The 18,152-nt window shown below is 43.9% G+C and overlaps 2 protein-coding genes across 2 annotated transcripts in view; both read right to left on the bottom strand.

Annotated features, from left to right (window-relative positions):
* cdk19 (cyclin dependent kinase 19) overlaps positions 1–18,152 on the bottom strand; it is a gene marked incomplete at its 3' end in the record, with an annotated part of 84,118 nt that overhangs the window by 19,212 nt on the left and 46,754 nt on the right. The window contains exons 5-9 of the mRNA XM_080744550.1: positions 10,834–10,891; positions 7,588–7,719; positions 2,174–2,317; positions 1,056–1,125; positions 713–785 (exon numbers count right to left, since the gene is read on the bottom strand). Coding sequence (XP_080600676.1) covers positions 713–785; positions 1,056–1,125; positions 2,174–2,317; positions 7,588–7,719; positions 10,834–10,891 — 477 coding nt within the window. The remainder of the gene's footprint in view (positions 1–712; positions 786–1,055; positions 1,126–2,173; positions 2,318–7,587; positions 7,720–10,833; positions 10,892–18,152) is intronic.
* On the bottom strand, positions 5,460–6,266 carry LOC308300319 (serine/arginine-rich splicing factor 6-like; the record flags this gene model as incomplete). Its single annotated transcript, XM_080744135.1, has 1 exon — positions 5,460–6,266. One exon carries the CDS (start codon positions 6,264–6,266, stop codon positions 5,460–5,462), a length of 807 nt encoding a protein of 268 aa, XP_080600261.1.

Below are 18,152 nucleotides of genomic sequence, written 5' to 3'. Positions count from 1 at the left end.
TGCACATCATTTCGGAGCTCATATCTTTGAACGGGTAAGGGCTAGTTAGTTTACATATATTTTCTCACACCTTTTGTGCAAATCATCACACTCATTTGTCACGTTTACAGACTTCCCAGAAGTGTGTACTAGAAACCCCGTATCCACAGCTAAAGTGAAAATAACTACAGTAGAAGTATATACAGTACTAGAAGTTTGCGGCCCCCCATGTTGCGGCAGTGTGGTGTGTGTAATGGCCAAATATGGGTAATTCTTTTTTTGAGAAAAAAAAGTTTTTTGAGAAAAAAAATATTTTGGGGGGAAAAAAAGCTTGCGCACGCGCACGCGCACGCACGCACGCACGCACACACACACACACACACACCCCCCCCTCTGTAATTCGATACTCTACTCTGCTCAGCTCCTCTCCCCCCTCCCTCCCCCTCCCTCCCTCTGTAACTTGATACCCTGATGATCATTTTGACGTTTCAGCACTGGCCAGAATGTTCAGAATACTATGTCAGGACTGGCTGCTCTGCGTGAGGCGAGATGTTGTTAAATTGAAATAAATGCGGTTCAAAGAGTGGCATGTTTAAAATGTGGACAGTTGTAAATTTTCACGTTTGTTCGACGTGGTGGCTATGTTTGTGAGAGGTGTTTGTGAGAATATGTAGCTAAACATTCTGGTTTAGGTTTGCCACCAATTGCTCCAGTATAGATGCTTGATACCCACCAAGAGGAAGACCTTGCTATCAGGCTTAACTTTATGCTTCTCCATGTATTTGATTAGGCTGCTATTTGCATACCTGTAGAGAATGAATCACAAGCAGAGGCATACACAGAATATTTAGAGAAAACGGTTTACATACAGTACATAAAATCGGGAAAATAAAATAATAATAATAAATACGTAACCACCTGGCATTTTGATTAAAACAAACAGACAAAGACCTCTCACAAGCCTCCACGTGTGCAACTGACATTTCAAGAAATGTTTAATCAGACAGAACAGGATCTGTCATAAATCTAGCGATATTACATGGTCGGATGGTCGGAGCATTTGGATGTCTACTCACGTTGTTCTCCTGAAGTCTTTTTGTAACGTCGGGTATTCTGGCATTTTCCTGATGTCTTCCCAGTCCTTATCTGAGGGATTCAAAAAGGACGGAAAATGCATGGTTTTCAAGGTTACGTTTAGAGATAGAGCTATAATGAATTCACAGTGGTTATGTTTCGAATAACTGTGGTGTGCTGGAGGAACCTGGGAAAATGCAATCTTGTTGACTTCTTTATGGGGATTAAGTTTCACTGTGCAGGTGCTCCAGTGGCGCAGTGGTAAAGTGCCTGCCCACCACCATGGAGGCTGGGGGTTCGAATCCCCCAGTTTGAAAACTGGTTGGACTGTGCTTAGAATTTCGATGATCCTCAGAGCACTATCCAAACCAGTATTTCTTAAGCTTTCAAATTTCAAGGTCTCACCTTAAAGCCCTTTGCACACAGGACAGTTGGGTTTTTTTCGTTTGCGGCATGAATAAAACGCATTGGATTTGGTGTGCAAGGCTGTGCGAAATCGGCGCTGCGGATCCAAAAAGGAGTCATAAAAGGAGTGATGAGTTTTTTACCGCATGCGACAAGACGCACGAATCGAACTGGTTTTGATCGAGAAAAAAACGCACGGCGGCAGCCACTCGTCGCACGGCTAATTCGGAGCCGGTGTGCATGAGGTCATAGAGAATCATTGTTTTCTTTTCAAAAAATTATATTGTCCGTTTTATCCGTGAGGTTAAACGCGCCTGTGTGCAAAGGGCTTAACTCTGACAGTGTACAAATAGACTAAATGAACCCTGGCGGGTCCATTTGGTTCCATTTGTACGCTGTCAGAGTTACAGACTTGTATGGGTCAATGTAGACCCCCCCAAAAGGAACCCACAGAGTCCCTGGAATCCACTTTGAGAACCAAAGCTCCAAACGACCAAAAAATGTCTTCTCATGTCCAAGAGAAATCTCTGATATCTCTAACTGCATACTACAGCATGACGGCGACGCAATGGGACCGCGCTCTGTGCGCCACTAGAAGGGCCTAATTTGTGTACTGATTTCTTGTGTGAGCTTTGTAGGAGCAATAACAAACAGTGTTTTGAAGAAAAAAAGTAAATCTAGTGTATACTGGGACACATACTGCTGGCATGCTCACCTGCTGGGAAGCCCATGACGCTGAATATTCTGTCTAACTGGTCATGATGGAAGGGGTTACTAGTCTTGATGTCTTCCTGGCGACAGTGAAAGATGGGCTCTGATGTCAGCAGTTCTGCAAAGATACAGCCAATGGCCCAGATATCTGTGGCATTCGCACACACACACACACACACACACACACACACACACACACACACACATACACACACACACACACACACACACACACACACACACACACACACACACACACACACACACACACACACACACACACACACACACACAAAGGAGAGAGAGAGAGAGAGAGAGAGAGAGAGAGAAAAGAGAGATATTAGGATGCTGTAGAGCTTCAGTATTGTAGTCGGTATGGAACATATGGAAGTTGCATGTCAAAGCTATGTGGTTTAATATGCCATTCATTGCCCCTCATCTCATTTTATGGTAGAGCAAAATAGCTGTAATGGGAAGCCACTTGTGTAAAGGATGATAACTATAAAGAAACTGGTATTGTTCACCACTCGTTGTCGTTACAGTTGTGGTGTGATCTCCACATCAAACATATTTATAGCCATCGTCTTGCTCAGGGACGTGCAGAGAATGTTAGAGAGGCAGGGGCTGAAATTTCTAAAAGGGCCCTTTTGGTGAAAATATTGAAAATAGCAGACCTCCGAGCTCACAACGCGCCACGCTGCGAGTCTGCGACGTGTTGTGAGCTTGGAGGTCTGCTATTTTCGATGCTTGGTTTCTATGCAGAGAGGACAATTCTTTCAACATAAGATGCTGCGTTCAAGTTCAGGAGAGTTTGGACAAGGCAATTCTCTTGAATGCTGCCTTCAGCTATGGCATGGAAAAAGGACATTTGCATTTCTTTCATCATAGTGAAAACTGCATTCATGGTCTGGAGAGGACACTTTTTACACAAGGATAAAAGGGCAGGGGCTCAAGCCCCCTTTGATCTCTATGTATGCACGTGCCTGCACCTGACCCTAACAACTCTTAACATCCATGGATCGCAGTGCACACAGGTGGTGCTCGCCCCAAATAGCACCGGTGATGTGGTTACATAAGATGGGTAAATGTTTGTTTTCTTTCTCCTCTGAACTCTGTGACATATTGTGATGAGTACAGATCTGATCTGAACAGCATGTGGAGTTCAGGGGTGTCATCATGCAAGCCAGAATTCTGAGGAGGCACAATTAGAGTGGGGGGCATGTTGGTCTTTCCCCAGATGAAAAATGTAGAAAAAAAGACAAGAAACTAGAAAAGTGAGCTCCTTGCAGGCAGCACAAGTCTCTGTCAGGCCGGGTTGCCTAGCCAGGGCCAGGAAACTTTGGTCATAGCCATGTGGAATGGGATCTGAGAAATCAAAAAATTCAATAAAAAATATAATGTAGCAGTAGAAAAAAGTGTGTTTTGAAGAAGACACACTATGACAGAAAATGAAATCTGGCACAAACACTATACATTGCATCATGACCCAAGAAATCCAGGGGGGAAAAATATGTTGATTGTACAACCTACAGTTCAAGAGTTATAGGCCAATGCATGAAGTGGACTGTTGTAGCACCACCATGAGGAGATTTTAAACATTTGGGATGGAGGTTATTCTTTGGCATAGTGGGAATGTGCGTGCAAAGTTTACCAGAAATCGGGCGCTGCATTCACAAAAACGGCAAACCCCCACAAACTTGAAAGCCAATCATAGCCACATGCTGCTGGAACAGTAGTTCCCTACTGTCCGAGTACATTTCTGTGAATTGTATGGATTTAATATTGAAACAAAACACAGATGTTTTGAAACCCAAATTCATCAACTTTGAAGTCAATGGATATCAAGAGGGAAACGTTTAAACACGTCACCTCTAAACATGCACTACGCTGTGAATGTGTGTTTTCAAACTATGCTTCTACAACTTTCCATTGAAATATATCAGTTAAATGTGTGCTATACCAGTGGTTCTCAAAGTGGATTCCAGGGACTCTGTGGGTTCCTTTAGGGGGTCTAAATTGACCCATACAAGTCTGTAACTCTGACAGTGGACAAATGGAACTTTGTACTTTGTAAATGTGTACACTGTCAGAGTTAAGGGGAGACCTTGAAATCTGAAAGTTTGAGAAACACTGTGTATACTATAAGAAGAAACTGAATCCTGGGATCGCCATGGGAACACTAAGTTCATCTATGATGACAGTATATATGACATATCTATGACGTAAGACTGAAAAAAATGTGGGCATGGTTTCAGCCCAACCAGAGCCCCATTGACTTCCAAAGTGTAAAACCTGTGAAAAAAAAAAAGAAATATGTGCATTGTGCACAAAACATTTACAACGCAATTACAGAGGAGAAATCATTAAATACCAAGCATTTCTTAAACTACAATACAGAGATACAATCATTTATAGTTGAACTTGTCAAAAGCTAAAAGTACACCAGTCAATAGTAAAGCTGCAATCCATAATTCTCATGTCCTACCAGGGTTCTGAATCCTGTGTACTGTTGAACATGTGTTTGGCAATGCAGGAGTTATTTCAATTTGAAAATATGCAATACCAATGTCAACCAGTAGTGGTCCTACTCATTATTCAACCACAGGAGACCGCAGTTGTGCAGTCAGGGTTCAAATAGTAAAAAAAACAGATGGGGGGACATTTTCGTAATCTAAAGCCCTATATACTTTGTCATACAATAAAAAGGAAACTTACATTTTTTTTGAAAATTTAAACTTTTTTTGTGCCCAAAATATCGATGCCGGGGGTTAATGTGGCTAACATTCATTTTTAAATAGTTAAATTGTGATATTATCAAATATAAATATCAAACAATAAATATCAATAATTATCAGTCTACATTTCCCAAACAGAAATGCATGACATGAATTAAATACATTGTATTTAACTCAGTCTGACCAGAAGCAGGGATAAAACATATCCCCACTGGTGATAAAAATGAATGACCACAGGGAGGGTTGGTATCACAAACAGAGTTATGAACTCCCACCCCATTTCCCCCAGCAAATCGATTTGCTGGTGTTATTATATTGAATTAACGTACTCTACTCTAAAATTACATTTTATATTCACTAAAAAGTTATGGATTGCAGCTTTAAATGTGGCTGATTATAGCATACTGCTATTTATCATATTTATTATATTTACAAATACTCCTTTGCTTCAGTACGTCACAACAGCGGTGGTCCGTCTGGGGAACAGTTGGTGGTCAGTCCGTCTTTGGGAACAGTTGGTGGTCAGTCCGTCTTGGGAACAGTGATGATGGTCAGTCAGTCTTGGGATGCAGATCTGTTACTGGCAGGGGACTTGGAAGGGGAGCGAGAGGGTGACCTGGCCGGGGGGGACTTCACGGGCCGACGGTCCTCGCTGGGAGACGGCGACTTGGAGGCAGTCTTGGCGCGTCTCTCGTGTCGTCTCTCTGAATGGGCGGGAGACCTGGAGCGGGAGCTCCGGCTTCTCCTGCTCCTGCTGCGAGAGCGACGCCGGCTGCGAGAGCGGGACCTGCTTCCCGAGTGAGAGTGGCGGCGCCGAGGCTTGTCTTCGACCAGACTGATCTTCCTGCCCTTGATGTCGGTGCCGTCCAGCTTCTCTATGGCGCGATTCATGTCGGAGCGCGAGCGGAACTCGATGACTCCCTCGTTGGCGCGTTCCTTGTGCGCGTCTGCGTAGGTCACCTCGCCGGCCTGCCGCATGAAATCCTTCAGGTCCTGCCAGCTGCACCGGGTGGACAGGTTCTCCACGATGAGGCGGTAATCCGTGCGCACAGGCGGCCCGTACTTCTCCCTCCCACTGCGGCTTCTTCTGTAGCCACTGCCGCGGGCTCCTCTGTAGCCGGCGTATGCATGGCGGTCCCTCCGGGGTCCTCGGGCGTGCTCGATGACCACTCTCTCTCCGTACAGCTCCTTCCCGTTCAGTTCGTACACAGCATCCTGGGCGTCTCGGGTGTCCTCAAACTCCACAAAGCCGTATCCATTCTTCAGGTCGATCTCAAGTAACTTGCCGAAGCCGGCGAAAAGTCGTTGAATGTCCTTCTCCCGGACGTGATAACTAAGTTTGCCGATATACACACGCGGCATTTCTGAGAATGATACTTTAGTTCAATAATATTATAAGTGAAAAGCTAAAAGACAACCGGCGGCAACTCTTGTTCAACACAATGATTGATCAGTCACCGAGGCGAACTTAATCAGAACTACACACAAGGGCCCCTCAGCGAAGCTCTTATCTTCCTGGTCTACCCCATATTAATGACATCATCCTTTCCCAAATATGGAGTTCAACATGGCTACCGAATGGCATCCTAGTACTGACATCATAATGACGACGTCAGTCTTGCCAATGACACACACACACACACAGACACAGACAGATGCATACATGAGCGAAAATATAATCTCCCCCTACATTCAACCTGGTCCTTGGACGAAGTTGTATGTTGGGAGTTGGGAATTTGTCTGTACATTCAATCAAAAAATATATATATAATATAATAATATTAATCCCATTGTTCTGATGTGAGGAGATCAATGATATAATATCTTATGTTATTGACACACAAGGACGGACGGACGGACGGACGGACAGACAGGGGAAAAAACATAGTCTTTGCCATGCCTTTGGCCTGGTCGGAGACAGTGATGTGTTTGATGTCACTGTTTTGCAATGGCAACATTTCACATACAATGTTACACAGAAATACACAGAAGACATAGAGTAGGATACACTATATTATTGATCACCTGGAGAAATCTGCAGTTTCCCTTTAAAGGAGCCACACCGTGCTTTTCAATATTTATTGGTCCATAATACGGTTTTAGCCTAAACAACCACTCGGATGTTGATATTTCATGCTCTGTCTGTCTCTTATTCCAAGCCGTTTCAGATGCAATACCAAAATGCCCTTCGTTGGCAACGGGGCGCTGTCTTTGTGCTAAAATTGGAACGATACAGAGAGTATTAGAGAACCACGATGAGAACCATGTAGAGTCAATCGTAATCTTCTCTGTATCGTTCCAATTTTAGCAACACTTTAACTCATGGTTCCACCTCATATATATAGTCTCAATAGAATATAGCCTCCCAAAAAGTACTGCCCCCCTTCTCGACGGGGCCCAATAGGAAATGAGCCCCCTGTGACATAGAATGGGGCCGATTTAATGAATTGGGTCTTTTTGGGCTGGAAGAGACACTGGGAAGACCAAAAACAAGAAAAAAATGTAAATTTTGAAAATCATGGTGTAGTCCCTTTAACAGTCTACAAATGAGATATTACGAGTCTATTCAACTGTGTAAAAACACACACACACACACACACACACACGCACGCACGCACGCACGCGCGCACACACACACACACACACACACACACACACACACACACACACGCACACCACTGACCAATAGCTTTGGTGTAGTGTCGGGCCCCTAGCAGTAGCTCAGGGGCCCTGTACCAGAAGGTCACCACCACGGGGTCCAGGTCCGCCAGTGGCTTGAGAGGAGAATTGAAGAGTCTGGCAAAACCCATGTCAGCTGCACAGTGGAAGGACAGGAGAGAGACAGGGGCAGTTAGTTATTTAGCAAACAAACCTAATATATAACACATTATATGGATGGAGTGTCAAAGGCCGCTGTCCAAGGCTGCTGGACCACCGGCTTCGACTGCTCTCTTCGCATTCAATCCGACTTTTTCACCATTTCTCAGACGTTTGAATGCAGAGAGTATGCACTGGGTATCCACGGAGGAGTATCCACGGTATCCTGTTCACCGTGCACTTTGAAGTACGCATGCGCCGATATCTCTCGCCTTGAATATTATTCCCCTCAGGGGAATCAAACCCAAACCGTGGGTTTGTTGCATCCGTGCTCTACTGACTGAGCTAATGAACGGATGATGTGACTTCTTTTTTGTGCATTTATCTTTGACGTGGATAGTGGGGTAGGCGTGGATAGTGAGGGACTGAATATTTACTATTCTGTCCATAACGGCACATAACTCGGTAACGCGGCTGAGTGGGATTGGGCGCCGTTCCCACCGCTCGTCGCGGCAACTCGGCTCGCTAGCGCTCGCCTTGGTGGCGACTCACGGGGGTCATCGGCGCCCAATACCGCGCCGCTCCGTCGGGGTCTGTGGCGTGGGGCGTTACACCGGGGAACAGAGCATACTTGGCATCTTGGCATCTGGTTCGAGGCTGGGATTCACCTCAGGTTTTATTTTTGCGCTCCTCTGAGGTTGACCACTAGATGTCGACATTTTACTACTAATATCTCTGCATTTGGATACTGGATATCCAAGTATCCTGGATACTTTCTGCATTGAAGAGTCTGAAAGCACGTGAATATTTCGCATTAAGTGCGTTGATATCATTCGAACCAGGTGGCTGGACAGTATAAGCTTGCTTGTAATATATTACACACGAGATCTGACCCATACCGGTAGTTTGATTAAGTGTTGTGGAACTTTGATTGTACCAGCTTTGGATGGTTCTGTTCTGCCTGGTCTTGTACTGTATCATATCACAGTGGTTCCCAACCTGTGGGTTGGGACCCCCAGGGTGGTCCCCAAATTATTTTGGGGGGTCCCCAGATGATTAACTTAATGTCCAACATTGTTTTCCTCACTTAACAATAAACAAATTCACATTTCTGAAGTGACAATTTAAATTAAACATTGGCCAAATTGTCAAATATTAGCGTCAGAAATTGTGAAAATAGCCGATCTACATGCTCACAACGCCTCGCAACGCGAGGCGTTGTGAGCATGTAGATCTGCTATTTACACAATAGAACCGTGCTATACAAAATGTAATGCCTCAACTCTTAGTGCTCATCAGGGTGGGGGGTCCCCAGTTAAAATATGATTATGTTGGGGGTCGCGGCCTGAAAAGGTTGAGAACCACTGTCATATCATCATTATCATGTCATGTCATGATACATGTCATGTCATGATACCTACACAAACACATTATCTATATGATTACACAGCGTACACTGTGTACATTATAGTTACAAGATGATGTACATATACTGGTATACTGTAGGTCAAGCCTTGTTTATATTACAATGCTCTGTGACCTGGAGGTACAGATGCATTCTTCTCACATGGTCTTGTCTTGGCAGTTGAATGAGGACATTGTCACATATAAGACAATATTATCCCCCGATCTTTGAACAAAGTGAACATGTCTTGGACGGTTCAAACATTAGCCATAAGTGCTCAGTAGCATTTTCTACTGGGGTACATCCACAAACAGACCACCTTACCAGATGGTAAAGTTACGTGTAAATATTAATTTAGCAAATTAACTACGTGCAGAATGTCTCTTAAAACTGTCAATTCATATGCTGCTACACTAACAATTAGTTGCAACAGTATCATCTTCAAGTTCAATATGAGCAATTGCTGTAACTGTACTGTTATGTATCAGTAACTCTGAGGGTTAGAGACCTATAATAGATGTAATCAAATATTCCTGTGAACCAACTATACTAGTATGCTAAGAAGGTCAAGAGTGAATGACTAATAGATTTTCTCTTTCTTTAGAAAAACACGATTCGGGATGGTGATCTTTTTTCTCTCTTTTTGAGCGGTGGTCACAACGCTCCTATACGTGGCCGTGTGTGTGGGTCTGTCTGTCTGTCTGCGTGTCTGTCTGTCTGTAGCCTGCAGTAACCTTTTCTGACCACACATGTTAAGGGAGGGGCGCTGTTGTTCAGGCCAGGCCAGACCAGGCACACACACACACACACACACGCACACACACACACACACACACACACACACACACGGGGGGGGGGGGGGGGGGGGGGGGTTTACAAGACACGGTTGCACTGAAAAATTTACAGATAGACTTCACACTACTGCTGAATCAAGAGGGCTTCAAACAGACTCCAGCATCATAAAACCATTGCCGTTACACTAGAACAAGGGTCTTCAACGTTTACAGGCCAAGGACCCCTTAGTTGAGAGAGAGATGAAGCAGGGACCTCCACAACCTTTTCATAGATTCCATAGTTTCATCGTTTGACAGCACAATCATCAGTGTATTTTGGATTCATGTCAATGTGTGTTTTCAGATATTTAACCACTTGAACCGTCAATGCTTAATAAACTTGACCTTTCACTCTGTACTTAGTCTGCTTTTTTTCCCTTCTACACCAAACCTCTTTGCCGAAAATAGACGATCTACAAGCTCGTTGTGAGCTTGTAGATCGGCTATTTTTGGCTAAAGTTCTCAGAATATGGACGTTAGGGTTCAAGTTGTTAATATAATAAGGATTGGAAGATTTGGAGGATCCCCTGTAGTAACTCTGAGGACCCCCCTTGGACCACCTGTTGAAGACCCCTGCACTAGTATATTATGTAATAGCATATTTGAGCCTCCTATGACCTCCTGAAGGTTAAATGCTGTAGCAATAGTGAATAACCTGACCAAGTAGTTCACAGTCAAACTCATAATAATACTACTATCACTTTAGATTTAGCCGTAATGGAAATCGTGACACATAGATTTGAACTTTTGAACGCCGTATAAAAATGCTACTCTCTGCAATGCTTAAAACGTCTTCCTGTGGAAGCGATGAATAACCAGGTCAATATAGTTAGTCATTTACAATATCTCCCAGGGGAGGTTGAGTCCTTCTTACCGATCTTTACTCTTCCCCGTTCAGGTCCCTCCCCCATGACCAGAATGTTGGCTGGTTTCTACAGAAAAGAGAGAGACAGAGAGAGAGACAGAGAGAGAGAGAGAGAGAGAGAGAGAGAGAGAGGATTCAACACATGTCAAGACACATGTCATTTAGTGGCTACTTTTATTTAAGCAGCTTACAATACAATGCAGCATTTTCCGCATGGGTCCACATCAGCATGTGAGTCAGTCAGTCAGTCAGTCCGTATGAATGCTGTCAAGGAATCCCTCCCATGGGAATGAATGGGGTAGGGCCCTGTTGTCCACCTGGTTGTGTGCCCCACATTTCCTAATTAATAGGACGTTTTGGTTAAAGGAATCGGTAGCATGCCAAAAAAGCATGTGACAAAACTGAAATGTGAGACTTTCCTTGGCTGGTTCAGAGGACACAGTGCAGCCTACCGTATATGTCATGTGTTCAAACCATGACCACCAGATCCCATTGAACCAGACGTGCATAGCAATCCCTCTCTGCAATCTGCCGTCCTCCACTCTACTGTACTATACAGTAAAGTGAGAAAGAAAATAGCTTTAAACTCTCATTTAAAAAGCATTATTCACACATGTTGTGAAACTAAAGTCTAAGTTAATTACTTAAGCCCTACTATATAAACTGTGTTGACTGGGGCCCTAGGAGACCTATAGGTACAAGTACATACCCCTAGGAGAGTATGTACTTGGCCCCCTACTTTTTCCCCTCTACACCAGACCTCTTTGGCTATTTTCTCAGAGTGTTGGCCTTGACATGCCCCAGAACAGGGCCATGCTACGGTTCATGAAGTTAAACAAATGACAGAAAAGGGGGAGGGGAGGGTGAATTAGTCACAATACCATATTGATATTGAGGTATTTGGTAAAAAAAATATTGTGACATTTCATATTGCACATATCGGGCCAGCGATTGAGGTTAACCACTTAGACCGCAGCATCCGTCTTTTGGCCTGGGGGAAAACGTTGGCAGAAAATAGCAGATCGGTGTCTGTCGTGTGCATCTTCTGAAGTATCATCGGCTTTCAGTTCGGCTCTGCAAACAGGCTCTGTCGCTATAGAAACAGCATTAACAATGAATCCTATTATTCACCCCCACAATGCTACACACTACTGTCAGAGAAACACAAAGGGGAGTGGATCTCTTTGATGGGGCCGTGAAGACCCGGGGATGTTCAAGTTCTACGCAGGCCTAGCCGAGCTAACAGGCTCAGATCAGGGATATTCTTTTTTTTCCTCTAGCGAAGAGGTTCTCAACCTGTGGGTCGGGCCCTCAAGGGTGGTGTCTCAACATGCTTTGGGGGAGGGGGTGACAAGGTTGAGAACCACTGCTCTAGTGCACTGGTTTTCAAAGTCATGGCCGTGGCATGTTTTGAAATTAAAGTCAAAGTTAACCACTAAAGCCACAGACTTTGTTGACTGTACTAGGTACTTTATTCCCTCAACACCAAATCTCTTCGCTGAAAATAGCCAATCTACAAGCTCAAACAATGAGTCATTGCAACGTTGTGTTGTGAGATGTAGATCTGCTATTTGATGTGCTCCAGAATAGGGACGCTAGCGTTCATGTGGTTAAACCAGAGCATTTAAGGAGAGGTGCGTCTCCGCCGTTCATTTCATCGGGCCAGGTCTTCTACATGGCCTTCTATTGGCCAATAGTGGCAAAGCGCTAAACCGGAAGATCACGGAATGCACTGAAGTCTATGAGCGTTTTGTCACTGTTTCTGGCCCTGCATTGACGGAACTCTCTAACACAAGGCTCTGGGTTAAAGCATTGACAGAAAAGGAGGAGGGTTGGGTTAATGGAGGTTAAGCATTTCAAATGATAGCCTAAAGAGAAATGTAGCTAAAAGCCGATCTACAAGCATCGTGACACGTTGTGAGCTTGTCTTCTCTTTTCTTTCTTTTCTTAAAGCCATTTTGCAATAGGGAGTCCACAGCCAGAGGCTATGGCTATTTGAAGGTCCTTGACATGGAAAGGAAGACCCCTGGTCTAGTGCTTGAACTCATGCTCTTACCAGAGTGTTGTAGTGTAGCAATCTAACTGAAACCAGTGTAAACAGCTGCATACTGTATACTAGGCTTTGTTTATTGACACGAAATATAAAGCTAAGGGGGGTAAAAAGAACCCACCAGGGGACTTTATAAATTCCTAACAGTAACAAGACCATAAAAGAAAAAGATTGCGGTCAGTGGACTGAAATATTTAACAAATCCCCATCCTGAACTAGCCTAGCACAGCTAAACAATCCACCCATGTTAAAACAAGGTGGGGACATACTGCAGTTAGTTAGCTGCATTAGTATAGTCTGGCCAAGCCAGGCTAATCCTGAACGGGAAAATCCCAGTTGTCCAACGTCCCAGTTGTCCAACGTCCCAGTTGTCCAACGTCCGACTGTGTGTCCAACGTCCCAGTTGTCCAACGTCTGACTGTAATTATTGTCCACGACATTGCAAGCGGCGCGTCATCTCCCACTTAAAATGTGCAATGCTTTATTTGGTCTTTTCTTGGTCAGTGTAGTAGTGAGGGGCACAGAGAGAGGACCCGGCGACATGCAACACAAGGGTCGGATTTGAACCCGGGTCCTGCAGGAGATATCAACCCCTTGTTTAAGCATATCAAATCTCAGTTTTTAGATAGGCTATCCATCAAGAGGCATTTCATTTCAAGTGTCTCTCACAAGTACCGTAGAGACATGGATCTAATCTATGTCATGAATCAGCAGCAACTCCTGTTCTTCTGATGATACTGATACATACAAGTCTTTGAAAAAAGGATCTTTCTAAAACGATCTTTTTCATGTGAAGGACCCCAAAAATGATATGTATTTGGCCACAGACCCCCATCTCAAAATATTTACCCGTAATTGCCGGACTATAAGCCGCGGCTTTTTTCCCATGTTTTGAACCCTGCGGCTTATACAACGGTGCGGCTTATATAGAGATTTTTACAGCAAACGGCCAGTTAGTTTTACAATGGTCTTTAACAAGGATTTAAATATAGATTTGTACAGCTAATGGCCTCCAGGGGAGCTCTAGCGGGAAGCAGGAAGGACACCTGCGGCTTATAGTCAGGTGCGGCTTATATATGTAAACATTTGTTTTTTGTTCTAAATTTAGCTGGTATTCAGGCTTATATTCAGGTGCGGCTTATAGTCCAGCAATTACGGTAGTTCCAGGGACGCCCCCAGAAGCCACATTTTTGTTACAAATGTTCGCATAAAAAATACATATATTCAAAGATTTGCACCCATTTTCACAACTTTTCAACAATAGCAGATCTACAAGCTTGCAGTGCGGCACTCGGTGCCGAGCTGTGAGCTTGTATATCTGCTATTTTTCAACAGCTAAAGTATAAAATAATTAAGGCCCCTCCACCTTGGGCCCTAGTAACTCACTCCCACTTCCACTGCTCCACCCGATCGCTTATAATATCATATGAATTTCAACGAAAGCAGTTGAGTCAGCAACTACAGTATGACAGTTCTTACACAGCAGTTACTCACTACTGCATACACAACAAACCTTGTCTTGATGCATAAATGTAAAAAAAAGAAAAGAAAAATAGATTAACTGCTTATGTAACTACATTTAAAGTATATTACTATTTATATCATCATAATAATTGATTGCAAAGGGTTGCACTGAGGGCTGCGGCATTAAGATTTATTGCTACTTAACTGGAGAACAGCCTCTGGCAAGAAATGATTACGCATCTAATATACACACAAAGTCAAAACAAAACGAGCACAACTCTCAGTACGTTCAAATCACAGTTTATCGGGAGCATGGCTCACCAGGACTCAATGTATGAAACAAATAATAGCCAGCACACTGGGGTCCTTCTGATACTTTTTAACCACTTAAACCTCAGATGGTTGACCGGAGTCCCTCAGGGCTCTATGTCTATGTCTGTTATCTTTTATTGTGGGGAAAGCCTTCGCTGAGAATAGCCGATCGACAAGCTCACAGCGCGTCGCGCTTGGCGCGCTTTCTGCGAAAGCCTTCCCCACAATAAGGATGCTGGGGTTTAAGTGGTTAATGAAAAGGTAAGACACAGGCATACACATACGGGTTTCAGCGTCAAGACTTCTTCATTCATGAATCATTCACGCTAGGCTACTGACTCATTTACAAACGCACTTGGTAAAAAGTAAAAAGTCTAAGCTTATCACCGGAAATGACCCCTGCCCCTACTGAAATATCTTCATTTCTTATTACTACTTGTATATGATGGGTTTCTTTTTGTGCATATTATTGCATATTATTGTTTGTCTTTAAAAGTCTTGATGGATTGAATCCACAGGACTTTAATGGAAACAAGCCCTGTCCTCTTAGCTTTTTTTTTTATAAATCTGTGCCACCGATCCGTTGCCTTATTTTTGCAAACTGTTAATAAGTCAAAAAATCACACTCTCACCTTCACACACACCCCTTCACTGACTCTACCATGGAGCAGTTTCTCTCAAAACATGAAAGCACTTTAAAACCTACACTTTCTGATTATCACTTCACTCATTATTATTTCTACACTATATCGCTTCGTCAAAATGTATGTGAAAGGTCATGTGCAGCTGACAGGACTGTAATCCAACATGCTGCTCTTGCCCAACCCAGATCCCCAGGAAACTCATCAAACGTAAGAGTCTACAAAATGAACGTAACCAAATTAAACGCAACCAAATGGACTGACAGACTCTCAGATTTACACATGTTTGAATGAAGGATTTGACTGTGTACAAGAACACCATTTACTACTGCATTGTCACCCGGGTTGTTTCCTATATATATGACTGCAGAAAACATGATTGCTGTTATCTATTTGAACAAATTACTGATTCATTCCTCACACAGCTTGTAGATCGTAAGTATGTTTTGGCCATAGCATTTTTGATTATTGGCACCAGTTATTGTCCAATTCATTCTTTGTGTGTTTAAGTTATTTGTCTTTTAAAAAATATATATAAAAAAATATATATATATATCGTCACTGTCGGGCAGAAACCTTGTATCTCCAAGTTTTTTGTACGTTTTTCTTCATCATACAAGGCTGTTGCACAAAAGTAGTGAAAACAGCCGATCTACAAGCACACAACGCGCGGTGTGTGCTTGTAGATCGGCTGTTTTCACTAGTTCAGTGCATTTTTAAAACGATAAATACAAAACGAAAGGTCTTGGACATACAATGTTTCCACCCGACAACGACGATATATATATATATATATATATATATATATATATATATATATATATGTGTCCATTGCCAAAAACACAATTAAACCATTAATCGCAATTTTTCGCAAGACAATTTAATGGTGGTCCAGAATGTGATGATGGTGCAGACAGCCCTGAGGGGGGGGACAGGGCAGGCAGAGGAGTTTGGCATTCCGTCTGTGCGCGGGAGGCCTTGCTATGTCAGCACTGCAGCTTGACTCAGGCGCTCAAGCAGTCAGTCATTCAGGCAGAAGGCAGCAGCGTTGCCAGACTTTGTAGGAGAAATGAGTGGCCAGGTCTATGAAAACAAGTCCAAAAGAATTAAGCGACTATAGGCTAAAACTTTCCACTTTATGTCGGCGACTCGGCTATTTGACGATAGCAGTGAAAATCTTGAATGGCGGTCCCTGGCACAAAATGTTTTCGGATGGGGTTCCGCAGACAAATACACATTAATCTGGGGGTCCTTGACATGAAAAAAAACAACATTAGGAAGGAAGCAAGCCCAAATAAGCAACTAGACTTTAGAAACAAGCCCCACCCCCCACCACACACCCCCAAAAAACCTGCAACTACAAATATTTACAAGCGACTTCACTGTACAGAAAAACAAGGCCAAAGTCGCTTCTAATAAGCAGACATGGCAACACTGGCAGGCAGCGCAGGGGTCTGGTGGCTGTTACATAACATGGAGGGGAGGGGAGGGGAGGGGAGGGGGGAGGGGCAGCGAACGCCAAACCTCTGCGGCGGGGGGATGGGATGGAAACGGGTGGAGGAGGCGGAGGGGAGGGGAGGGGAGGGGAGGGGAGTGGGGGAAGGGAGTGAGTGAGGCTATGCAGTCAGTGGTGCAATGTAAAAGCACATACCTATACAGTACCTCTCACACACACACACACACACGAACACACACACATGCACGAGCGCACGCACGCACACACACTCTATAGAGCCACACCTACATTATAATACACACACACGTGCACATACTCATGCACACACATACCAACTTTATATATCGTCATTGTCGGGTGAAAACCTTGTATGTCCAAAACCGTTCGTTTTGTATTTATCATTTTAAAAATGATCTAAACTAGTGAAAATAGCCGATCTACAAGCACACACCGAGGCGTTGTGTGCTTGTAGATCTGCTATTTTCACTGGTTTTGTGCGACAGTCTTCTATGATGAAGCAGGGCTTTACTTTACGAAATAAATTACACATTTGAAACTTGGAGGTACGAAGTTTCTGCCCGACAGTGACGATATATATATACTGTATAGCCACACCTAGTATAGTATACACACACACACACACACACACACACACACACACACACACACACACACACACACACACACACACACACACACACACACACACACACACACACACACACACACACACACACACACACACACGTGCTGTCAGTGCAGTGCAGAGCTGTTAAAGACACCCTGACAGCGTCTCATACACACTGTGCTGGCTGTTGTGTAACAGCAGAGGCAGAGTGAAGACTTGGAACACATGCTGTGTCTCCTCCAGCAGTGTGGTATAGGACTGATAATGAGACACTCGCTTCATTTCTACGCTTAACCTTCATTTGAACCACATACGCTGTTGAGTGGAGTCCCACAGGGCTCTATACCAAAAGTGACTTCTCCGTTTTTGCTCTATATTAAAATGTCTTCGCTGAAAATAGCTGATGGACAACGCGGCACGTTCTGCAAAACCTTTCCCGGAATACGGATGCTGGGGTTTAAGTGGCTAACCACACGGTCCCACATTTTGCAGAAGAAACTAGACTGCACTCTGTCGAGGTGCCAACTTGTTCCTTGTGCACTCTTGGCCATGTATGGCCTATTTGTGCACCAGCAAAGCGTGCAAGTTCTGGGATCGGTGCTGGGTATGTGGATATGTGACGACACTTTATATCAGATCGCACTTATTGGTGGTGACGTCACTGAGAATGCTGCTCCTTCATTGGCTAAAGGCACTGCCTTTTTCACTAGTCGGCCGGAAACGGATAGCCAGAAACAGACGGCATATATGACAGACAACTGTACTGTGAGCTTTCAT

Source organism: Nannobrachium achirus (genome assembly GCF_963921795.1).
Source record: "Nannobrachium achirus genome assembly, chromosome: 16".
Lineage (NCBI taxonomy): Eukaryota > Metazoa > Chordata > Actinopteri > Myctophiformes > Myctophidae > Nannobrachium > Nannobrachium achirus.
Note: the sequence above shows the minus strand (reverse complement) of the source record. Positions and strands in the feature narration are given on the sequence as shown.